Source organism: Heptranchias perlo, unplaced genomic scaffold, assembly GCF_035084215.1.
Source record: "Heptranchias perlo isolate sHepPer1 unplaced genomic scaffold, sHepPer1.hap1 HAP1_SCAFFOLD_172, whole genome shotgun sequence".
NCBI classification, from domain to species: domain Eukaryota; kingdom Metazoa; phylum Chordata; class Chondrichthyes; order Hexanchiformes; family Hexanchidae; genus Heptranchias; species Heptranchias perlo.
The window spans coordinates 477,853-498,643 of record NW_027138990.1 but is presented as its reverse complement, the minus strand read 5'-3'; the positions used below and the strand labels follow the sequence as shown (position 1 = coordinate 498,643).

General features: G+C 50.9%; 1 protein-coding gene across 1 annotated transcript in view; it reads left to right on the top strand.

The window, feature by feature from the left end:
- Nucleotides 1-20,791, top strand: part of LOC137309616 (uncharacterized) — a gene marked incomplete at its 3' end in the record, with an annotated part of 54,023 nt that overhangs the window by 772 nt on the left and 32,460 nt on the right. Inside the window, exons 3-4 of the mRNA XM_067977717.1 lie at nt 915-959; nt 11,505-11,558. Of these exons, the coding sequence (XP_067833818.1) occupies nt 915-959; nt 11,505-11,558 (99 nt within the window). The remainder of the gene's footprint in view (nt 1-914; nt 960-11,504; nt 11,559-20,791) is intronic.

The following is a 20,791-nucleotide window of genomic DNA, read 5'->3' as shown; positions in this document are numbered from 1 at the left end:
GGTAACCAGGGGAGGGAGGGGGTTAGAGAGGAGGGGGGAGGGGGTTAAAGAGGAGGGGGAGGGAGTTAGAGAGGAGGGGGGAGGGGGTTAAAGAGGAGGGGGGAGGGAGAGGGTTAAACAGGAGGGGAGGGAGAGGGTTAAACAGGAGGGGAGAGGAGGGGGTTAAACAGGAGGGGAGAGGAGGGGGTTAAACAGGAGGGGGTTAAACAGGAGGGGAGGGAGGGAGGGGGTTGAACAGGAGGGGTGTGGGGGGTTGAACAGGAGGGGAGAGGAGGGAGGGGTTTAAACAGGAGGGGAGAGGAGGGAGGGGTGTTGAACAGGAGGGGAGAGGAGGGAGGGGTTTAAACAGGAGGGGAGAGGAGGGAGGGGTTTAAACAGGAGGGGAGAGGAGGGAGGGGTTTAAACAGGAGGGGAGAGGAGGGAGGGGTTTAAACAGGAGGGGAGAGGAGGGAGGGGGTTGAATAGGAGGGGGTTGAGGGAGGGAGGGAGGGAGGGGATGTGCCGCTCTGTAACATGGGCGACCCTGCACCGACACTGCGCTGGACTCGAAACGGCAGGGACAGGAGTCAAAGGGGTCGTGACCTTGCAAAACGGTCAATTTTCTCAACCAGGCCGAAACTGACTGCAAATAATTGACTCACTCAACGACTAAATTCCCGATTGCATTGAGTCTGTCGCGAGCAAGGTCGTGGTTGCGATGGAGGTGTAGACAACCCCCATTCCCCAACCCCACTACCACCCCCTGCCATTCCCCCTTCCCCCCCCTCCCCCCCTCCCCCATTTCTCTCCCAACCCCCCTCCCTCTCCCCTGGGCGCGAGGACCTCCTGGTGTCAGTGATCACTCTGCAGTAGAGGGACGGGGAGAGCAGCGTTGGGCACTGAGCTGATGCCTGTTATTTTCTTGGCTCATACAGGGTCGGAGAGGCTCACACGGAGGTCCAGGCCCAGGGGGACCGCAGGTAAGACACTCGTCTCTCTCTCTCTCTCTCTGAGACTAACTCTCAGGCTGCTGAGGGTACACAGACAATGGGCGCACATTGTCCTTTCCAAACTCTCGCCATTCGTTAGGACACCTGGCGCCTGGTAACCTACCCCTTGACACTTGACCCCGACAATGTGGAAAATTGCCCAGGTATGTCCTGCCACAAAAAGCAGGACAAATCCAAACCGGCCAATTACTGCCCCATCAGTCTACTCTCAATCATCAGCAAAGTGATGGAAGGTGTCATCGACAGTGCTATCAAGCGGCACTTACTCACCAATAACCTGCTCACCGATGCTCAGTTTGGGTTCCGCCAGGACCACTCGGCCCCAGACCTCATTACAGCCTTGGTCCAAACGTGGACAAAAGAGCTGAATTCCAGAGGTGAGGTGAGAGTGACTGCCCTTGACATCAAGGCAGCATTTGACCGAGTGTGGCACCATGGAGCCCTAGTAAAATTGAAGTCAATGGGAATCAGGGGGAAAACTCTCCAGTGGCTGGAGTCATACCGAGCACAAAGGAAGATGGTAGTGGTTGTTGGAGGCCAATCATCTCAGCCCCAGGACATTGCTGCAGGAGTTCCTCAGGGCAGTGTCCTCGGCCCAACCATCTTCAGCTGCTTCATCAATGACCTTCCCTCCATCATAAGGTCAGAAATGGGGATGTTCGCTGATGATTGCACAGTGTTCAGTTCCATTCGCAGCCCCTCAGATAATGAAGCAGTCCGAGCCCGCATGCAGCAAGACCTGGACAACATCCAGGCTTGGGCTGATAAGTGGCAAGTAACATTCGCGCCAGATAAGTGCCAGGCAATGACCATCTCCAACAAGAGAGAGTCCAATCACCTCCCCTTGACATTCAACGGCATTACCATCGCCTAATCCCCCACCATCAACATCCTGGGGGTCACCATTGACCAGAAACTTAACTGGACCAGCCATATAAATACTGTGGCTACGAGAGCAGGTCAGAGGCTGGGTATTCTGCAGCGAGTGACTCACCTCCTGACTCCCCAAAGCCTTTCCAACATCTACAAGGCACAAGTCAGGAGTGTGATGGAATACTCTCCACTTGCCTGGATGAGTGCAGCTCCAACAACACTCAAGAAGTTCGACACCATCGGTGAGCGGCGGGAGAGAGCGAGACCAGAGCGGGGATATAAACAGCGCGGAGAGAGCGAGAGTTCAGTCGGTGAGCGGCGGGAGAGAGCAAGACCAGAGCGGGGATATAAACAGCGCGGAGAGAGCGAGAGTCCAGTCGGTGAGCGGCGGGAGAGAGCGAGACCAGAGCGGGGATATAAACAGCGCGGAGAGAGCGAGAGTTCAGTCGGTGAGCGGCGGGAGAGAGCGAGACCAGAGCGGGGATAAAAACAGCGCGGAGAGAGCGAGAGTTCAGTCGGTGAGCGGCGGGAGAGAGCGAGACCAGAGCGGGGATATAAACAGCGCGGAGAGAGCGAGAGTTCAGTCGGTGAGTGGGGGGAGAGAGCGAGACCAGAGCGGGGATATAAACAGCGCGGAGAGAGCCAGAGTCCAGTCGGTGAGTGGGGGGAGAGAGCGAGACCAGAGCGGGGATAGAAACAGTGTGGAGAGAGCGAGACCAGAGCGGGGATAAAAACAGCGCGGAGAGAGTGAGACCAGAGCGGGGATATAAACAGCGCGGAGAGAGCGAGACCAGAGCGGGGATATAAACAGCGCGGAGAGAGCGAGACCAGAGCGGGGATATAAACAGCGCGGAGAGAGCGAGACCAGAGCGGGGATATAAACAGCGCGGAGAGAGCGAGACCAGAGCGGGGATATAAACAGCGCGGAGAGAGCGAGACCAGAGCGGGGATATAAACAGCGCGGAGGGAGTGAGACCAGAGCGGGGATATAAACAGCGCGGAGAGAGCGAGACCAGAGCGGGGATATAAACAGTGCGGAGAGAGCGAGACCAGAGCGGGGATATAAACAGCGCGGAGAGAGCGAGACCAGAGCTTACTCTGAGAGCGAGACTCTGAGACCAGCGGCAGTTCGGGGTGACGTCACCAGTCAGAAAGTGACGTGGCACAGGGGAGGCAGCTGATTGGTGAGTAGGTTCAGGTGAGTATTTCTACCATTTTACTGTAAGTAAAGTAATAAGAAAGGGAAGATCTGCAGGTTTTATAGCAGATAGTGTTTTTTTTTAGTGAACCTAGGTCCCGAGTATAGTTAACATTTTCTAATTTCAACGTAATTTAAAAGGGGTAACTAAGCTAAGGCAAGTCATGGCAGCAGACCTCGCACCCGTGATATGCTCCTCCTGCAAGATGTGGGAAGTCATGGACACTACCAGTGTCCCTGCCGACCATGTGTGCGGGAAGTGTGTCCACCTGCAGCTACTGACCGATCGTATCTCGGAGCTGGAGCTGCGGGTGGACTCACTGTGGAGCATTCGCGATGCAGAGAAACTCGTGGATAGCACGTTTAGCGAGTTGGTCACACCGCAGGTAAAGGGTATACAGGCAGGAAGTGAATGGGTGACCACCAGGAAGAGTAAGAGATGCAGGCAGGTAGTGCAGGGGTCCCCTGTGGCCATCCCCCTCTCAAACAGATATGCCACTTTGGATGCTGTTGGGGGGGATGACTTATCAGGGGAAGGCAGCAGCAGCCAACTTCCTGGCACCACGGGTAGCTCTACTGCACAGGCTGGGAGGAAAAAGAGTGGCAGAGCTATAGTGATAGGGGACTCAATTGTAAGGGGAATAGACAGGCGTTTCTGCGGCCGCAACCGAGACTCCAGGATGGTGTGTTGCCTCCCTGGTGCAAGGATCAAGGATGTCTCGGAGCGGCTACAGAACATTTTGGAGGGGGAGGGCGAACAGCCAGCTGTCGTGGTGCACATAGGCACCAACGATATAGGTAAAAAAGGGGATGAGGTCCTAAAAGCAGAATATAGGGAGTTAGGAGGTAAATTAAAAAATAGGACCTCAAAGGTAGTAATCTCAGGATTGCTGCCAGTGCCACGTGCTAGTCAGAGTAGAAATAGGAGGATATTTCAAATGAATACGTGGCTAGAGGAATGGTGCAAGGGGGAGGGATTCAAATTCCTGGGACACTGGAAACGGTTCTGGGGGAGGTGGGACCAGTACAAACCGGACGGTCTGCACCTGGGCAGGGCCGGGACCGCTGTCCTAGGAGGAGTGTTTGCTAGTGCTGTTGGGGAGGGTTTAAACTAAAGTGGCAGGGGGTTGGGAACTTGAGCAGGGAGAGAGAGGAAAGCGTAACAGGAAGGGACAGAAGGTATGGAGTAATAGGTAAAGTGTTAAAAAAGGAAAAAGCAGGAACTAAGCGTCACAAAACAGATTTGAAAGTTCTTTATCTGAATGCACGTAGCATTCGTAATAAAATGGACGAGTTAACGGCACAAATAACTACGTATGGGTATGATCTTGTGGCCATTACAGAAACATGGCTGCAGGGTGACAACGACTGGGAATTAAATATGCCAGGGTATTTAACAATCAGGAAGGACAGGCAGGAAGGAAGGGGAGGTGGGGTGGCTATGTTAATAAAGGAAGGAATCACTGTAATACAGAGAAATGATATTGGGACAAAGCATCAAGATAATGAAACAGTTTGGGTGGAGATAAGGAATAATAAGGGAAAAAAAACATTCGTGGGCGTAGTATATAGGCCTCCTAATAGTTGCAACTCTGCTGGAAGAAGTATTAATCAGGAGATAGTCGGGGCATGTAATAAGGGAACAGCCATAATTATGGGGGATTTTAACTATCATATTAACTGGACAAATCAAATTGGGCAGAGCAGCCTTGAGGACGAGTTCATTGAGTGCATCAGGGATGGATTTCTTGAGCAGTATGTAACTGATCCTACAAGGGGGCAGGCAACCTTGGACCTGGTCCTGTGTAATGAGTCAGGATTAATTAATAATGTCCTAGTTAAGGATCCCCTTGGAACGAGCGACCACAACATGGTTGAATTCCATATCCAATTAGAGGGTGAGAAGGTTGATTCTCAAACAAGCGTACTGAGCTTGAATAAAGGAGACTATGATGGTATGAGAGCGGAATTGATTAAAGTGGACTGGGAAAATAGATTAAAGGGTAAGACGGTACATGAGCAGTGGTGTTCATTTAGGGAGTTATTTTACAACTTTCAAAATAAATATATTCCACTGAGGAAAAAAGGGTGTAAAAGAAATGACAGCCACCCGTGGCTAAGTAAAGAAATCAAGGATAGTATCCGACTAAAAACAAGGACATATAAGGTAGCCAAACTTAGTGGGAGGATAGAAGATTGGGAATTCTTCAAAAGACAGCAAAAAGTAACTAAAGGATTGATTAAGAAAGGGAAGTTAGATTATGAAAAGAAATTAGCAAAAAATATAAAAACAGATAGCAAGAGTTTCTATAGTTATATAAAAAGAAAAAGGGTGGCTAAGGCAAACGTAGGTCCCTTAGAGGATGAGACCGGGAAATTAATGGTGGGAAACATGGAGATGGCAAAAATGCTGAACAAATATTTTGTTTCAGTCTTTACAGTAGAGGACACTAAGAATATCCCAACACTGGACAAACAGGGGACTCTCGGGGGGGAGGAGCTAAATACGATTAAAATCACTCAGGAGATGGTACTCAGTAAAATAATGGGACTCAAGGCGGATAAATCCCCTGGACCTGATGGCTTCCATCCTAGGGTCTTGAGGGAAGTGGCAGTAGGGATTGTGGATGCTTTGGTGATAGTTTTCCAAAATTCCCTGGACTCAGGAGAGGTCCCGGCAGATTGGAAAACTGCTAATGTAACACCGTTATTTAAAAAGGGTAGTAGGCAGAAGGCTGGAAATTATAGGCCAGTTAGCTTAACATCTGTGGTGGGTAAAATTTTGGAGTCTATTATTAAGGAGACAGTAACGGAACATTTAGATAAGCATAATTTAATAGGACAAAGTCAGCATGGCTTTATGAAGGGGAAGTCATGTCTGACAAATTTGCTTGAGTTCTTCGAGGATATAACGTATAGGGTGGATAAAGGGGAACCAGTGGACGTAGTGTATTTAGACTTCCAGAAGGCATTCGACAAGGTGCCACATAAAAGATTATTACTTAAGATAAAAAATCACGGGATTGGGGGTAATATTCTGGCATGGGTGGAGGATTGGTTATCGAACAGGAAGCAGAGAGTTGGGATAAATGGTTCATTTTCGGACTGGCAACCAGTAACCAGTGGTGTTCCACAGGGGTCGGTGCTGGGTCCCCAACTCTTTACAATCTATATTAACGATTTGGAGGAGGGGACCGAGTGCAACATATCAAAATTTGCAGATGATACAAAGATGGGAGGGAAAGTAGAGAGTGAGGAGGACATAAAAAACCTGCAAGGGGATATAGACAGGCTGGGTGAGTGGGCGGAGATTTGGCAGATGCAATATAATATTGGAAAATGTGAGGTTATGCAATTTGGCAGGAAAAATCAGAGAGCAAGTTATTTTCTTAATGGCGAGAGACTGGAAAGTACTGCAGTACAAAGGGATCTGGGGGTCCCAGTGCAAGAAAATCAAAAAGTTGGTATGCAGGTGCAGCAGGTGATCAAGAAAGCCAACGGAATGTTGGCTTTTATTGCTAGGGGGATAGAATATAAAAACAAGGAGGTATTGCTGCAGTTATATAAGGTATTGGTGAGACCGCACCTGGAATACTGCATACAGTTTTGGTCTCCATACTTAAGAAAAGACATACTTGCTCTCGAGGCAGTACAAAGAAGGTTCACTCGGTTAATCCCGGGGATGAGGGGGCGGACATATGAGGAGAGGTTGAGTAGATTGGGACTCTACTCATTGGAGTTCAGAAGAATGAGAGGCGATCTTATTGAAACATATAAGATTGTGAAGGGTCTTGATCGGGTGGATGCAGTAAGGATGTTCCCAAAGATGGGTGAAACTAGAACTAGGGGGCATAATCTTAGAATAAGGGGCTGCTCTTTCAAAACTGAGATGAGGAGAAACTTCTTCACTCAGAGGGTGGTCGGTCTGTGGAATTTGCTGCCCCAGGAAGCTGTGGAAGCTACATCATTAGATAAATTTAAAACAGAAATAGACAGTTTCCTAGAAGTAAAGGGAATTAGGGGTTATGGGGAGCGGGCAGGAAATTGGACATGAAGCTGAGTTCGGATCGGTCAATGCCCTGTGGGTGGCGGAGAGGGCCCAGGGGCTATGTGGCCGGGTCCTGCTCCGACTTCTTGTGTTCTTTAGATTTGTGGTTGGGATCAGATCAGCCATGATCTTATTGAATGGCGGAGCAGGCTCGAGGGGCCGATTGGCCTACTCCTGCTCCAATTTCTTATGTTCTTATGTTCTTATGTTCATCCAGGACAAAGCAGCCCGCTTGATTGACACCCCATCCACCACCCTAAACATTCACTCCCTTCACCACTGGTGCACAGTGGCTGCAGTGTGTACCATCCACAGGATGCACTGCAGCAACTCACCAAGGCTTCTTCGACAGCACCTCCCAAACCCGTGACTTCTACAACCTAGAAGGACAAGGGCAGCAGGCACATGGGAACAACACCACCTGCACGTTCCCCTCCAAGTCACACACCATCCCGACTTGGAAATATATCGCCGTTCCTTCATCGTCGCTGGGTCAAAATCCTGGAACTCCCTTCCTAACAGCACTGTGGGAGAACCTTCACCACACGGACTGCAGCGGTTCAAGAAGGCGGCTCACCACCACCTTCTCAAGGGCAATTAGGGATGGGCAATAAATGCCGGCCTCGCCAGCGACGCCCACATCCCATGAACGAAGGAAAAAAAATATTGTGGCGGGGACTCCCTGACAGGCGAGGGAAGCTCAGGAAGGTGAGGTCATCATACAATATCTGGGAGAAGAGGCCATTGGTTGCCCGCCACCCCCTCCTTCTGATGGACCTGCCCCCTCTCTAAGGCCTTCACATCTTTCCTAAAGTGCAGTGCCCAGAATTGGACACAATACTCCAGCCGAGACCTAACCAGTGTTTATAAAGGTTTAGCATAACTTCCTTGCTTTTGTACTCTGTGCCTCTATTAATAAATCCCAGGATCCCATTTGCTTTTTTAACAGCTTTCTCAACCTGTCCTGTCACCTTCAGTGATTTGTGTACAAAAACCCCCAGATCTCTCTGTTCCTGCACCCCCTTTAAAATTGTACCATTTAGTTTATATTGCCTCTCCTCATTCTTCCGACCAAAATGTATCACTTCACACTTCTCTGTGTTAAATTTCATCTGCCATGTGTCTGCCCATTTCACCAGTCTGTCTCTGTCCTCCTGAAGTCTGTTACTATCCTCCACATTGTTTACTACATTTCTGAGTTTTGTGTCATCTGCAAACTTTGAAATTATACCCTCTGTACCCAAGTCCAGGTCATTAATATATATCAAAAAGAGCAGTGGTCCTGATACTGACCCCTGGGGGACACCACTGTGTACTTCCCTCCAGTCTGAAAAACAACCATTCACCACTACTCTCTGCTTTCTGTCCCTTAGCCTATTTTGTATCCATGCTGCCACTGTCCCTTTAATCCCATGGGCTTTAATTTTACTAACAAGTCTATTATGTGGCACTTTATCAAATGCCTTTTGAAAGTCCATATACACAACATCAACCGCACTCCCCTCATCAACCCTCTCCGTTACTTCATCAAAGAACTCAATCAAGTTAAACAAACACAGTTCACCTTTAACAAATCCGTGCTGACTTTCATGTATTAACCCATACTTTTCCATGTAGCAATTCAATTCGACCTGGATTATTGTCTCTAAAAGTTTCCCCACCACCGACATTACGCTGACTGGCCTGTAATTACCGGGTTTATCCCTCTCCCCTCTTTTGAACAGGGGTGTGACATTTGCAATCCTCCAGTCCTCTGGCACCGTCCCCATACCCGAGGAGGATTGGAAGATTATGGCCAGAGCCTCTGCAATTTCCACCCTTACTTCCCTCAGTAACCTCGGATGCATCCCATCCGGACCGGGTGACTTTTCTACTTTGAGTACTGCCAATCTTTTAAGTCCCTCCTCTTTATCTATTTTTATCCTCTCCAATATCACCACTACCTCCTCCTTTACTGATATAATGGCAGCGTCCTCTCCTCCAGTGAAGACTGATGTGAAGTTCTCATTTAGGACCTCAGTCACGCCCTCTGCCTCCACAAGAAGATCTCCATTGTTGTCCCGAATCACCCCCACCCTTCCTTTCACTACCCTTTTACTATTTATATGTTTATAAAACACTTTTGTGTTCCCTTTTATGTCAGCTGTTAATCTATTCTCAGACTCTCTCTCTTTGCTCCTCTTATTCCCTTTTTTAGATCTCCTGTACTTTCTGTATTCAGCCTGGTTCTCCACTGTATTATGAACCTTACATTTATAATGAGTCTCCTTTTTCTGTTTCATTTTAATCTCTTTATCTTTAGTCATCCAGGGAGCTCTAGATTTGGATGCCCTTCCTGTCCCCCTCGTTGGAATGTGTTTACTCTGTACCCAAACCATCTCCTCCTTGAAGCCTCCCATTGTTCAATTGCTGATTTGTTGCCAATTTTTGATTCCAAACCACCTGGGAAAGATTCCCATTTCAGCTCTCTGATATTAGCCCTCCTCCAGTTAAGTATTTTCACAATTGATTTTTTTTTTCACACACACACTCCCATCCATGCACACCCAGATACACACACACACACCCATGCACACCCAGATACACACACACACACACACACACACACTCTCCCATCCATGCACACCCAGATACACACACACACACCCATGCACACCCAGATACACACACACACACACACACACACTCTCCCATCCATGCACACCCAGATACACACACACACACACACACACTCTCTCCCATCCATGCACACCCAGATACACTTACACACACACACACACACACACACACACACTCTCTCCCATCCATGCACACCCAGATACAATTACACACACACACACACACACACACACACACACATCCATGCACACCCAGATACAAACTCTCACACACACTCACATTCATGCACACCCTGATTTTTTTATATTCGTTCATGGGATGTGGGCATCGCTGACTAGGCCAACATTTATTGCCCATCCCTAATTGCCCTTGAGAAGGTGGTGGTGAGCCGCCTTCTTGAACCACTGCAGTCCGTGTGGTGAAGGTTCTCCCACAGTGCTGTTAGGAAGGGAGTTCCAGGATTTTGACCCAGCGACGATGAAGGAACGGCGATATATTTCCAAGTCGGGATGGTGTGTGACTTGGAGGGGAACGTGCAGGTGGTGTTGTTCCCATGTACCTGCTGCCCTTGTCCTTCTAGGTGGTAGAGGTTGTGGTTTTGGGAGGTGCTGCAGATGGAGGGAAGTTCATTGATGAAGCAGCTGAAGATGGTTGGGCCGAGGACACTGCCTTGAGGAACTCCTGCAGCAATGTCCTGGGGCTGAGATGATTGGCCTCCAACAACCACGACCATCTTCCTTTGTGCTAGGTATGACTCCAGCCACTGGAGAGTTTTCCCCCTGATTCCCATTCACTTCAATTTTACTGGGGCTCCTTGGTGCCAGACTCGGTCAAATGCTGCCTTGATGTCAAGGGCACTCACTCTCACCTCACCTCTGGAATTCAGCTCTTTGAGTGGTCCTGGCGGAACCCAAACTGAGCATCGGTGAGCAGGTTATTGGTGAGTAAGTGCCGCTTGATAGCACTGTCGACGACACCTTCCATCACTTTGCTGATGATTGAGAGTAGACTGATGGGGCGGTAATTGGCCGGATTGGATTTGTCCTGCTTTTTGTGGACAGTACGTACTTGGGCAAACCACACACACGCGCACACACGCACCCAGATACAAACTCACACACCCAGATACAAACTCACACACACACACTCGCATCCACGCACACCCAGATACAAACTCACACACACACTCGCATCCACGCACACCCAGATACAAACTCACACACACACTCAAACTCACACGCACACAACGCAGACACAAACTCTCTTGCATGCAGACACGCACACACACACCACACACACTTATTCACACAAAAATATTTGCACATTCTCACACACGTATTTGCACAGACACACATACATTCACACACTTATTCACACAAACACACGCATATTCACACACATTACATGCAACAAATTCGCAAGCATGCGTATTCAAATGCAAATGCATGCACAAGCACATGCCCGCCCGCATGCACACACGCACATGTATTCACATATGCACGCACACAGTCAGATGGCTATGCATGTACACACACGTGCTCACATATACATGAAAACAGGCTTACACATTCAGTACCCACTGGGTATGAACAGACACCCTGGCTAACTTTGCCCTCCTTACAACGAGACTAATTGCTGCTCACTCTGGTCAGTCCCTCTGGCTGGATCCAGCTAACTATGCACGAGTCCCAGGACAGAAGTTTCAAGTAATGACTGTATTGCTGAGCAATCCTATTTCCCTGGTCAGAACTGATGAATGTCTTTGTGTGCCTCCCAGGGTGTCCGAGGACCAGGCGGGAGGAGAGGGCCAGCGGGAGAACATGGACCTCAGGTAGGACAAGAAACAGTAACATGGGCCGCAGAACAAAGGGGGCAGAGGATGGTCAAAACCACATCAGCCCGGGCTACAGCAGGTCATTGGTAATGGTACTGGAGACCAAAGAAGGAGACAGAGAGATCTATCACAATCAGACCAGGGTACTCGCAGGGCAGGTACAGCACGGGTTAGATACAGAGTAAAGCTCCCTCTACACTGTCCCATCAAACACTCCCAGGGCAGGTACAGGGTTAGATACAGAGTAAAGCTCCCTCTACACTGTCCCATCAAACACTCCCAGGGCAGGTACAGCACGGGTTAGATACAGAGTAAAGCTCCCTCTACACTGTCCCATCAAACACTCCCAGAGCAGGTACAGCACGGGTTAGATACAGAGTAAAGCTCCCTCTACACTGTCCCGTCAAACACTCCCAGGGCAGGTACAGCAAGGGTTAGATACAGAGTAAAGCTCCCTCTACACTGTCCCATCAAACACTCGCAGGGCAGGTACAGCACGGGTTAGATACAGAGTAAAGCTCCCTCTACACTGTCCCATCAAACACTCCCAGGATCGGTACAGCACGGGTTAGATACAGAGTAAAGCTCCCTCGACACTGTCCCATCAAACACTCCCAGGGCAGGTACAGCACGGGTTAGATACAGAGTAAAGCTCCCTCTACACTGTCCCATCAAACACTCCCAGGGCAGGTACAGCACGGGTTAGATACAGAGTAAAGCTCCCTCGACACTGTCCCATCAAACACTCCCAGGGCAGGTACAGCATGGGTTAGATACAGAGTAAAGCTCCCTCGACACTGTCCCATCAAACACTCCCAGGGCAGGTACAGCATGGGTTAGATACAGAGTAAAGCTCCCTCGACACTGTCCCATCAAACACTCCCAGGGCAGGTACAGCACGGGTTAGATACAGAGTAAAGCTCCCTCTACACTGTCCCATCAAACACTCCCAGGGCAGGTACAGCACGGGTTAGATAGAGAGTAAAGCTCCCTCTACACTGTCCCATCAAACACTCCCAGGGCAGGTACAGCACGGGTTAGATACAGAGTAAAGCTCCCTCTACACTGTCCCATCAAACACTCCCAGGACAGGTACAGCACGGGTTAGATACAGAGTAAAGCTCCCTCTACACTGTCCCATCAAAGTGCAGCAGCTGAGAATATCAGTACCATTTCCCATTCCAATCTCCGCCCTGCCCCCTGAGTGACAGTGCCTTTTGTTTGCCCGTTAATCGTGAATTAAAATCAGTTTTGTGCTGTGGGCCCCATTGTGTGGGAGCTGGACTGAATCATCAAACGTACACCTCTTCAGCTTGGGCTGGGTTTGAGCGCAGGGCCCAGAGTGTCTCCCACTGCAGTGTGGCTGGGGTCCAGCTGCATGGGCCATTCAGGCATGACAGGAATGAAAGCCCAGCTCGATTTGGTCTGCTTCCACTATTCACAGGCATACAGTTCGGGCAGTGATTATCCGAGGGAGCATGCAGGCTGGTCCTGCACTCGGAGACCCAGGACTGCTAACGGAACAAAGAGCTGGGACTCTCCTGGGCAGTGCATATCAGCCTGTGCCTGGGCAGTCGGGGAGGACCAGTGGTTCTGGGTGGATTGTGAGGCAGGGTGTTTGGATAACATGGTGTGATCCTGGGTGATGGGCCCCTTCAGGACGGGTGGGTCTGAGGGCTTCCTGCGCTACACTGTATACCAGCAGCACTGGCCGTAACTAAACAAGTTTCTTTCGTCCATTAGGGAAAGCCTGGAGATGAAGGACCAGAGGGAGAGAAAGGAGACAGAGTGAGTGAGTGTGTGTGTGTCACGGGATGTGGGATCAGATAAAGAGCAGAAGGCAGAACAAGGCCATTGTTTAGTGACAGCTAAATCCCGCCCCCCCGTCCCTCGATCCCACCTCCCCATCCCTCGATCCCACCTCCCCATCCCTCGATCCCACCTCCCCATCCCTCGATCCCTCGATCCCACCCCCCCACTGTCTCCCTCGATCCCTCGATCCCGCCCCCCCCCCACTGTCTCCCTCGATCCCTCGATCCCGCCCCCCCACTGTCCCCCTCGATCCCTCGATCCCGCCCCCCCACTGTCTCCCTCGATCCCACCTCCCCATCCCTCGATCCCACCTCCCCATCCCTCGATCCCTCGATCCCGCCCCCCCCGATCCCTCGATCCCGCCCCCCCACCCCCGCTCCATCCCTCGATCTCGCCCCCCCCCCACTGTCTCCCTCGATCCCTCGATCCCGCCTCCCCACTGTCTCCCTCGATCCCTCGATCCCTCGATCCCCCCCCACTGTCTCCCTCGATCCCTCGATCCCGCCCCCCCACTGTCCCCCTCGATCCCTCGATCCCGCCCCCCCACTGTCTCCCTCGATCCCCCCCCACTGCCTCCCTCGATCCCTCGATCCCGCCCCCCCCCACTGTCTCCCTCGATCGCTCGATCCCACCTCCCCATCCCTCGATCCCTCGATCCCGCCCCCCCCACTGTCTCCCTCGATCCCTCGATCCCGCCTCCCCACTGTCTCCCTCGATCCCTCGATCCCTCGATCCCCCCCCACTGTCTCCCTCGATCCCTCGATCCCGCCCCCCCACTGTCCCCCTCGATCCCTCGATCCCGCCCCCCCACTGTCTCCCTCGATCCCCCCCCACTGCCTCCCTCGATCCCTCGATCCCGCCCCCCCCCACTGTCTCCCTCGATCGCTCGATCCCGCCACCCCACTGTCTCCCTCGATCCCTCGATCCCGCCACCCCACTGTCTCCCTCGATCCCTCGATCCCGGCCCCCCCCACTGTCTCCCTCGATCCCTCGATCCCGGCCCCCCCCACTGTCTCCCTCGATCCCTCGATCCCGCCACCCCACTGTCTCCCTCGATCCCTCGATCCCGGCCCCCCCCACTGTCTCCCTCGATCCCTCGATCCCGGCCCCCCCCGCTGTCTCCCTCGATCCCGCCCACCCCCCGCTCCATCCCTCGATCTCGCCCCCCCCGCTGTCTCCCTCGATCCCGTCCCCCCCCACTGTCTCCCTCGATCCCTCGATCTCGCCCCCCCCACTGTCTCCCTCGATCCCTCGATCTCGCCCCCCCCGCTGTCTCCCTCGATCCCGGCCCCCCCCCCCCCCCGGCTCCATCCCTCGATCTCGCCCCCCCACTGTCTCCCTCGATCCCGGCCCCCCCCCCCCCCCGGCTCCATCCCTCGATCTCGCCCCCCCACTGTCTCCCTCGATCCCGCCCCCCCCCCCGCTCCATCCCTCGATCTCGCCCCCCCCGCTGTCTCCCTCGATCCCGGCCCCCCCCACTGTCTCCCTCGATCCCTCGATCTCGCCCCCCCCGCTGTCTCCCTCGATCCCGGCCCCCCCCCCCCGGCTCCATCCCTCGATCTCGCCCCCCCACTGTCTCCCTCGATCCCGGCCCCCCCCCCCGGCTCCATCCCTCGATCTCGCCCCCCCCACTGTCTCCCTCCATCCCTCGATCCCGCCCCCCCCACTGTCTCCTTCCGTCCCGCCCCCCCACCTATCTTTGCTGGGATTCCTGCTCCACAGGCTCTTGTTTGAGGCCATTGAATGAAGTTTCACAATGTGACATGGTTGGATTTGAACTCGCGACATCTGGGCTGATGTTGAGTCCCAGAAACACTGAACTCCTGGACTCAGTCCAGTGACAGTCGTCTGACAGCGACAGGTCAGCCGACAATGAGATTGGTCAGTCTTCAGAGCGAAAGTGACAGTGAGACAGTTTACATCCAGAAACCGACAGTCTGGTTCGGGAGGGGCTGTTGGAAGGGGGGTGGGGGGGGCGAGGAAGGGGGAGGAGGAGGAGGGTGGTTTGGGCTGTGACCATCATCTGATCTCTCCGTGTTCTATCTTTTACTCACCCAGGGCGAGTTGGGAGAGTGTGGACTGATTGGAGTGACTGGGCACAGAGGGCAAAAGGTGAGGAGACTCGTTAATAACTTTGCCCACTGTTTAAACAACAAAAAAAGGCAAGTCAGAGCAGGGCAGCAAGGCTGGAATTGGGCTAAGCCACAGGGATTGATGGCACAACCCGGGTCGACCATCCTAATCCCAGCGATGGAGTCAGTGCAATGCGAGGGGGGAGTGGAGCAACTGCGAGCCTGGGGCGAGCGTGGACAGATACCCAGAGTGTGGGGAGCGGGAGCGGGGCTTAGTGGGGTCTGCAAGGTCAAAACGAGGTGAGAGTGACTGCCCTCCAGGGCAATTAGGGATGAGCAATAAATGTTGGCCTTGCCAGCAATGCCCACATCCCATGAAAAAATAATTTTTTAAAAGTGTCTTCAGCCCCTCACTCGACCCGATCACCTCTTGTGTGCGATGCCCCCACACATGATGCTTTCTGCTCTCACAGGTCTTTATTTTAAATTCATTCATGGGATATGGGCGTCGCTGGCGAGGCCGGCATTTATTGCCCATCCCTAATTGCCCTTGAGAAGGTGGTGGTGAGCCGCCTTCTTGAACCGCTGCAGTCCGTGTGGTGACGGTTCTCCCACAGTGCTGTTAGGAAGGGAGTTCCAGGATTTTGATCCAGCGACGATGAAGGAACGGCGATATATTTCCAAGTCGGGATGGTGTGTGACTTGGAGGGGAACGTGCAGGTGGTGTTGTTCCCATGTGCCTGCTGCCCTTGTCCTTCCAGGTGGTAGAGGTCGCGGGTTTGGGAGGTGCTGTCGAAGAAGCCTTGGCGAGTTGCTGCAGTGCATCCTGTGGATGGTACACACTGCAGCCACAGTGCGCCAGTGGTGAAGGGAGTGAATGTTTAGGGTGGTGGATGGGGTGCCAATCAAGCGGGCTGCTTTGTCCTGGATGGTGTCGAGCTTCTTGAGTGTTGTTGGAGCTGCACTCATCCAGGCAAGTGGAGAGTATTCCATCACACTCCTGACTTGTGTCTTGTAGATGGTGGAAAGGCTATGGGGAGTCAGGAGGTGAGTCACTCGCCGCAGAATACCCAGCCTCTGACCTGCTCTTGTATCCACAGTATTTATGTGGCTGGTCCAGTTAAGTTTCTGGTCAATGGTGACCCCCAGGATGTTGATGGTGGGGGATTTGGCGATGGTAATGCCATTGAATGTCAAGGGGAGGTGGTTAGACTCTCTCTTGTTGGAGATGGTCATTGCCTGGCACTTGTCTGGCCTTACCCGGCTGTCCGTACTGTTTCCCAGCTGGCTGTTGTCTGGATTGTGACTCCAGTTTCCTCACTAGTCGTGTTTCACGTCACTGAGTGACAGGACATGTTGTACGATTCACTCTGTGTCTTTGCATGAACTGCAAATGTGGGTCTGGAGCAGGAAATTCCAACAAGGAGACTAACACTCTGATTATTCCACAGGGAATCCAAGGCAAAGCTGGGAGGGGAGGCACAGCTGGGGATTCAGTAAGATACTTTCATCCTATCTGCACAAAATGCGCTCATTAATCTCTCAGCTCTTGTAAGAAGAGGCGCACAACACCAAACCAATCATCAAAACCGCTAACCTTACATTACAACAGATCATTGGAGAGGGACAGAGAGTGAGTTACAGGCTGGAATCTAATCGAGGGGTTCGGGGGGTTTATATAAAGAATAACAGATACCCGGGAGTGAGTTACAGGCTGGAATCTAATCGAGGGGTTCGGGGGGTTTATATATAGAATAACAGATACCCGGGAGTGAGTTACAGACTGGAATCTAATCGAGGGGTTCGGGGGGTTTATATATAGAATAACAGATACCTGGGAGTGAGTTACAGACTGGAATCTAATCGAGGGGTTCGGGGGGTTTATATATAGAATAACAGATACCCGGGAGTGAGTTACAGACCGGAATCTAATCGAGGGGTTCGGGGGGTTTATATATAGAATAACAGATACCCGGGAGTGAGTTACAGACCGGAATCGAATCGAGGGGTTCGGGGGGTTTATATATAGAATAACAGATACCCGGGAGTGAGTTACAGACCGGAATCTAATCGAGGGGTTCGGGGGGGGTTTATATATAGAATAACAGATACCCGGGAGTGAGTTACAGACCGGAATCTAATCGAGGGGTTCGGGGGGTTTATATATAGAATAACAGATACCCGGGAGTGAGTTACAGACTGGAATCGAATCGAGGGGTTCGGGGGGTTTATATATTGAATAACAGATACCCGGGAGTGAGTTACAGACTGGAATCTAATCGAGGGGTTCGGGGGGTTTATATATAGAATAACAGATACCCGGGAGTGAGTTACAGAATGGAATCTAATCGAGGGGTTCGGGGGGTTTATATATAGAATAACAGATACCCGGGAGTGAGTTACAGACCGGAATCCAATCGAGGGGTTCGGGGGGGTTTATATATAGAATAATAGATACCCGGGAGTGAGTTACAGACTGGAATCTAATTGAGGGGTTCGGGGGGTTGAAATATAGAATAACAGATACCCGGGAGTGAGTTACAGACTGGAATCTAATCGAGGGGTTCGGGGGGTTTATATATTGAATAACAGATACCTGGGAGTGAGTTACAGACTGGAATCTAATCGAGGGGTTCGGGGGGTTTATATATAGAATAACAGATACCCGGGAGTGAGTTCCAGACTGGAATCTAATCGAGGGGTTCGGGGGGTTTATATATTGAATAACAGATACCCGGGAGCGAGTTACAGGCTGGAATCTAATCGAGGGGTTCGGGGGGTTTATATATAGAATAACAGATACCCGGGAGTGAGTTACAGACTGGAATCTAATCGAGGGGTTCGGGGGTTTATATATAGAATAACAGATACCCGGGAGTGAGTTCCAGACTGGAATCTAATCGAGGGGTTCGGGGGGTTTATATATTGAATAACAGATACCCGGGAGTGAGTTACAGACCGGAATCTAATCGAGGGGTTCGGGGGGTTTATATATAGAATAACAGATACCCGGGAGTGAGTTACAGACCGGAATCTAATCGAGGGGTTCGGGGGGTTTATATATAGAATAACAGATACCCGGGAGTGAGTTACAGACCGGAATCTAATCGAGGGGTTCGGGGGGTTTATATATAGAATAACAGATACCCGGGATTGAGTTACAGACCGGAATCTAATCGAGGGGTTCGGGGGGTTTATATATAGAATAACAGATACCCGGGAGTGAGTTACAGACCGGAATCTAATCGAGGGGTTCGGGGGTTTATATATAGAATAACAGATACCCGGGAGTGAGTTACAGACTGGAATCTAATCGAGGGGTTCGGGGGGTTTATATATTGAATAACAGATACCCGGGAGTGAGTTACAGACTGGAATCTAATCGAGGGGTTCGGGGGGTTTATATATAGAATAACAGATACCCGGGAGTGAGTTACAGAATGGAATCTAATCGAGGAGTTCGGGGGGTTTATATATAGAATAACAGATACCCGGGAGTGAGTTACAGACTGGAATCTAATCGAGGGGTTCGGGGGGTTTATATATTGAATAACAGATACCTGGGAGTGAGTTACAGACTGGAATCTAATCGAGGGGTTCGGGGGGTTTATATATAGAATAACAGATACCGGGGAGTGAGTTACAGACCGGAATCTAATCGAGGGGTTCGGGGGGTTTATATATAGAATAACAGATACCCGGGAGTGAGTTACAGACCGGAATCTAATCGAGGGGTTCGGGGGGTTTATATATAGAATAACAGATACCCGGGAGTGAGTTACAGACCGGAATCTAATCGAGGGGTTCGGGGGGTTTATATATAGAATAACAGATACCCGGGAGTGAGTTACAGACCGGAATCTAATCGAGGGGTTCGGGGGGTTTATATATAGAATAACAGATACCCGGGAGTGAGTTACCGACTGGAATCTAATCGAGGGGTTCGGGGGGTTTATATATTGAATAACAGATACCCGGGAGTGAGTTACAGACTGGAATCTAATCGAGGGGTTCTGGGGGTTTATATATAGAATAACAGATACCCGGGAGTGAGTTACAGAATGGAATCTAATCGAGGGGTTCGGGGGGTTTATATATAGAATAACAGATACCCGGGAGTGAGTTACAGACCGGAATCTAATCGAGGGGTTCGGGGGGGTTGAAATATAGAATAATAGATACCCGGGAGTGAGTTACAGACTGGAATCTAATTGAGGGGTTCGGGGGGTTTATATATAGAATAACAGATACCCGGGAGTGAGTTACAGACTGGAATCTAATCGAGGGGTTCGGGGGGTTTATATATTGAATAACAGATACCTGGGAGTGAGTTACAGACTGGAATCTAATCGAGGGGTTCGGGGGGTTTATATATAGAATAACAGATACCCGGGAGTGAGTTCCAGACTGGAATCTAATCGAGGGGTTCGGGGGGTTTATATACAGAATAACAGATACATGGGAGTGAGTTACAGACTGGAATCTAATCGAGGGGTTCGGGGGGTTTATATATAGGATAATAGATAACCGGGAGTGAGTGACAGACTGGAATCTAATCGAGGGGTTCGGGGGGTTTATATATAGAATAACAGATACCCGGGAGTGAGTTACAGACTGGAATCTAATCGAGGGGTTCGGGGGGTTTATATATAGAATAACAGATACCCGGGAGTGAGTTACAGACTGGAATCAAATCGAGGGGTTCGGGGGGTTTATATATAGAATAACAGATACCCGGGAGTGAGTTACAGAATGGAATCTAATCGAGTGGTTCGGGGGGTTTATATATAGAATAACAGATACCCGGGAGTGAGTTACAGACCGGAATCTAATCGAGGGGTTCGGGGGGGTTTATATATAGAATAATAGATACCCGGGAGTGAGTTACAGACTGGAATCTAATCGAGGGGTTCGGGGGGTTTATTTATAGAATAACAGACACCTGGGAGTGAGTTACAGACTGGAATCTAATCGAGGGGTTCGGGGGGTTTATATATAGAATAACAGATACCCGGGAGTGAGTTACAGACCGGAATCTAATCGAGGGGTTCGGGGGGTTTATATATAGAATAACAGATACCCGGGAGTGAGTTACAGACTGGAATCTAATCGAGGGGTTCGGGGGGTTTATATATAGAATAACAGATACCCGGGAGTGAGTTACAGAATGGAATCTAATCGAGGGGTTCGGGGGGTTTATATGTAGAATAACAGATACCCGGGAGTGAGTTACAGACCGGAATCTAATTGAGGGGTTCGGGGGGGTTTATATATAGAATAATAGATACCCGGGAGTGAGTTACAGACTGGAATCTAATTGAGGGGTTCGGGGGGTTTATATATAGA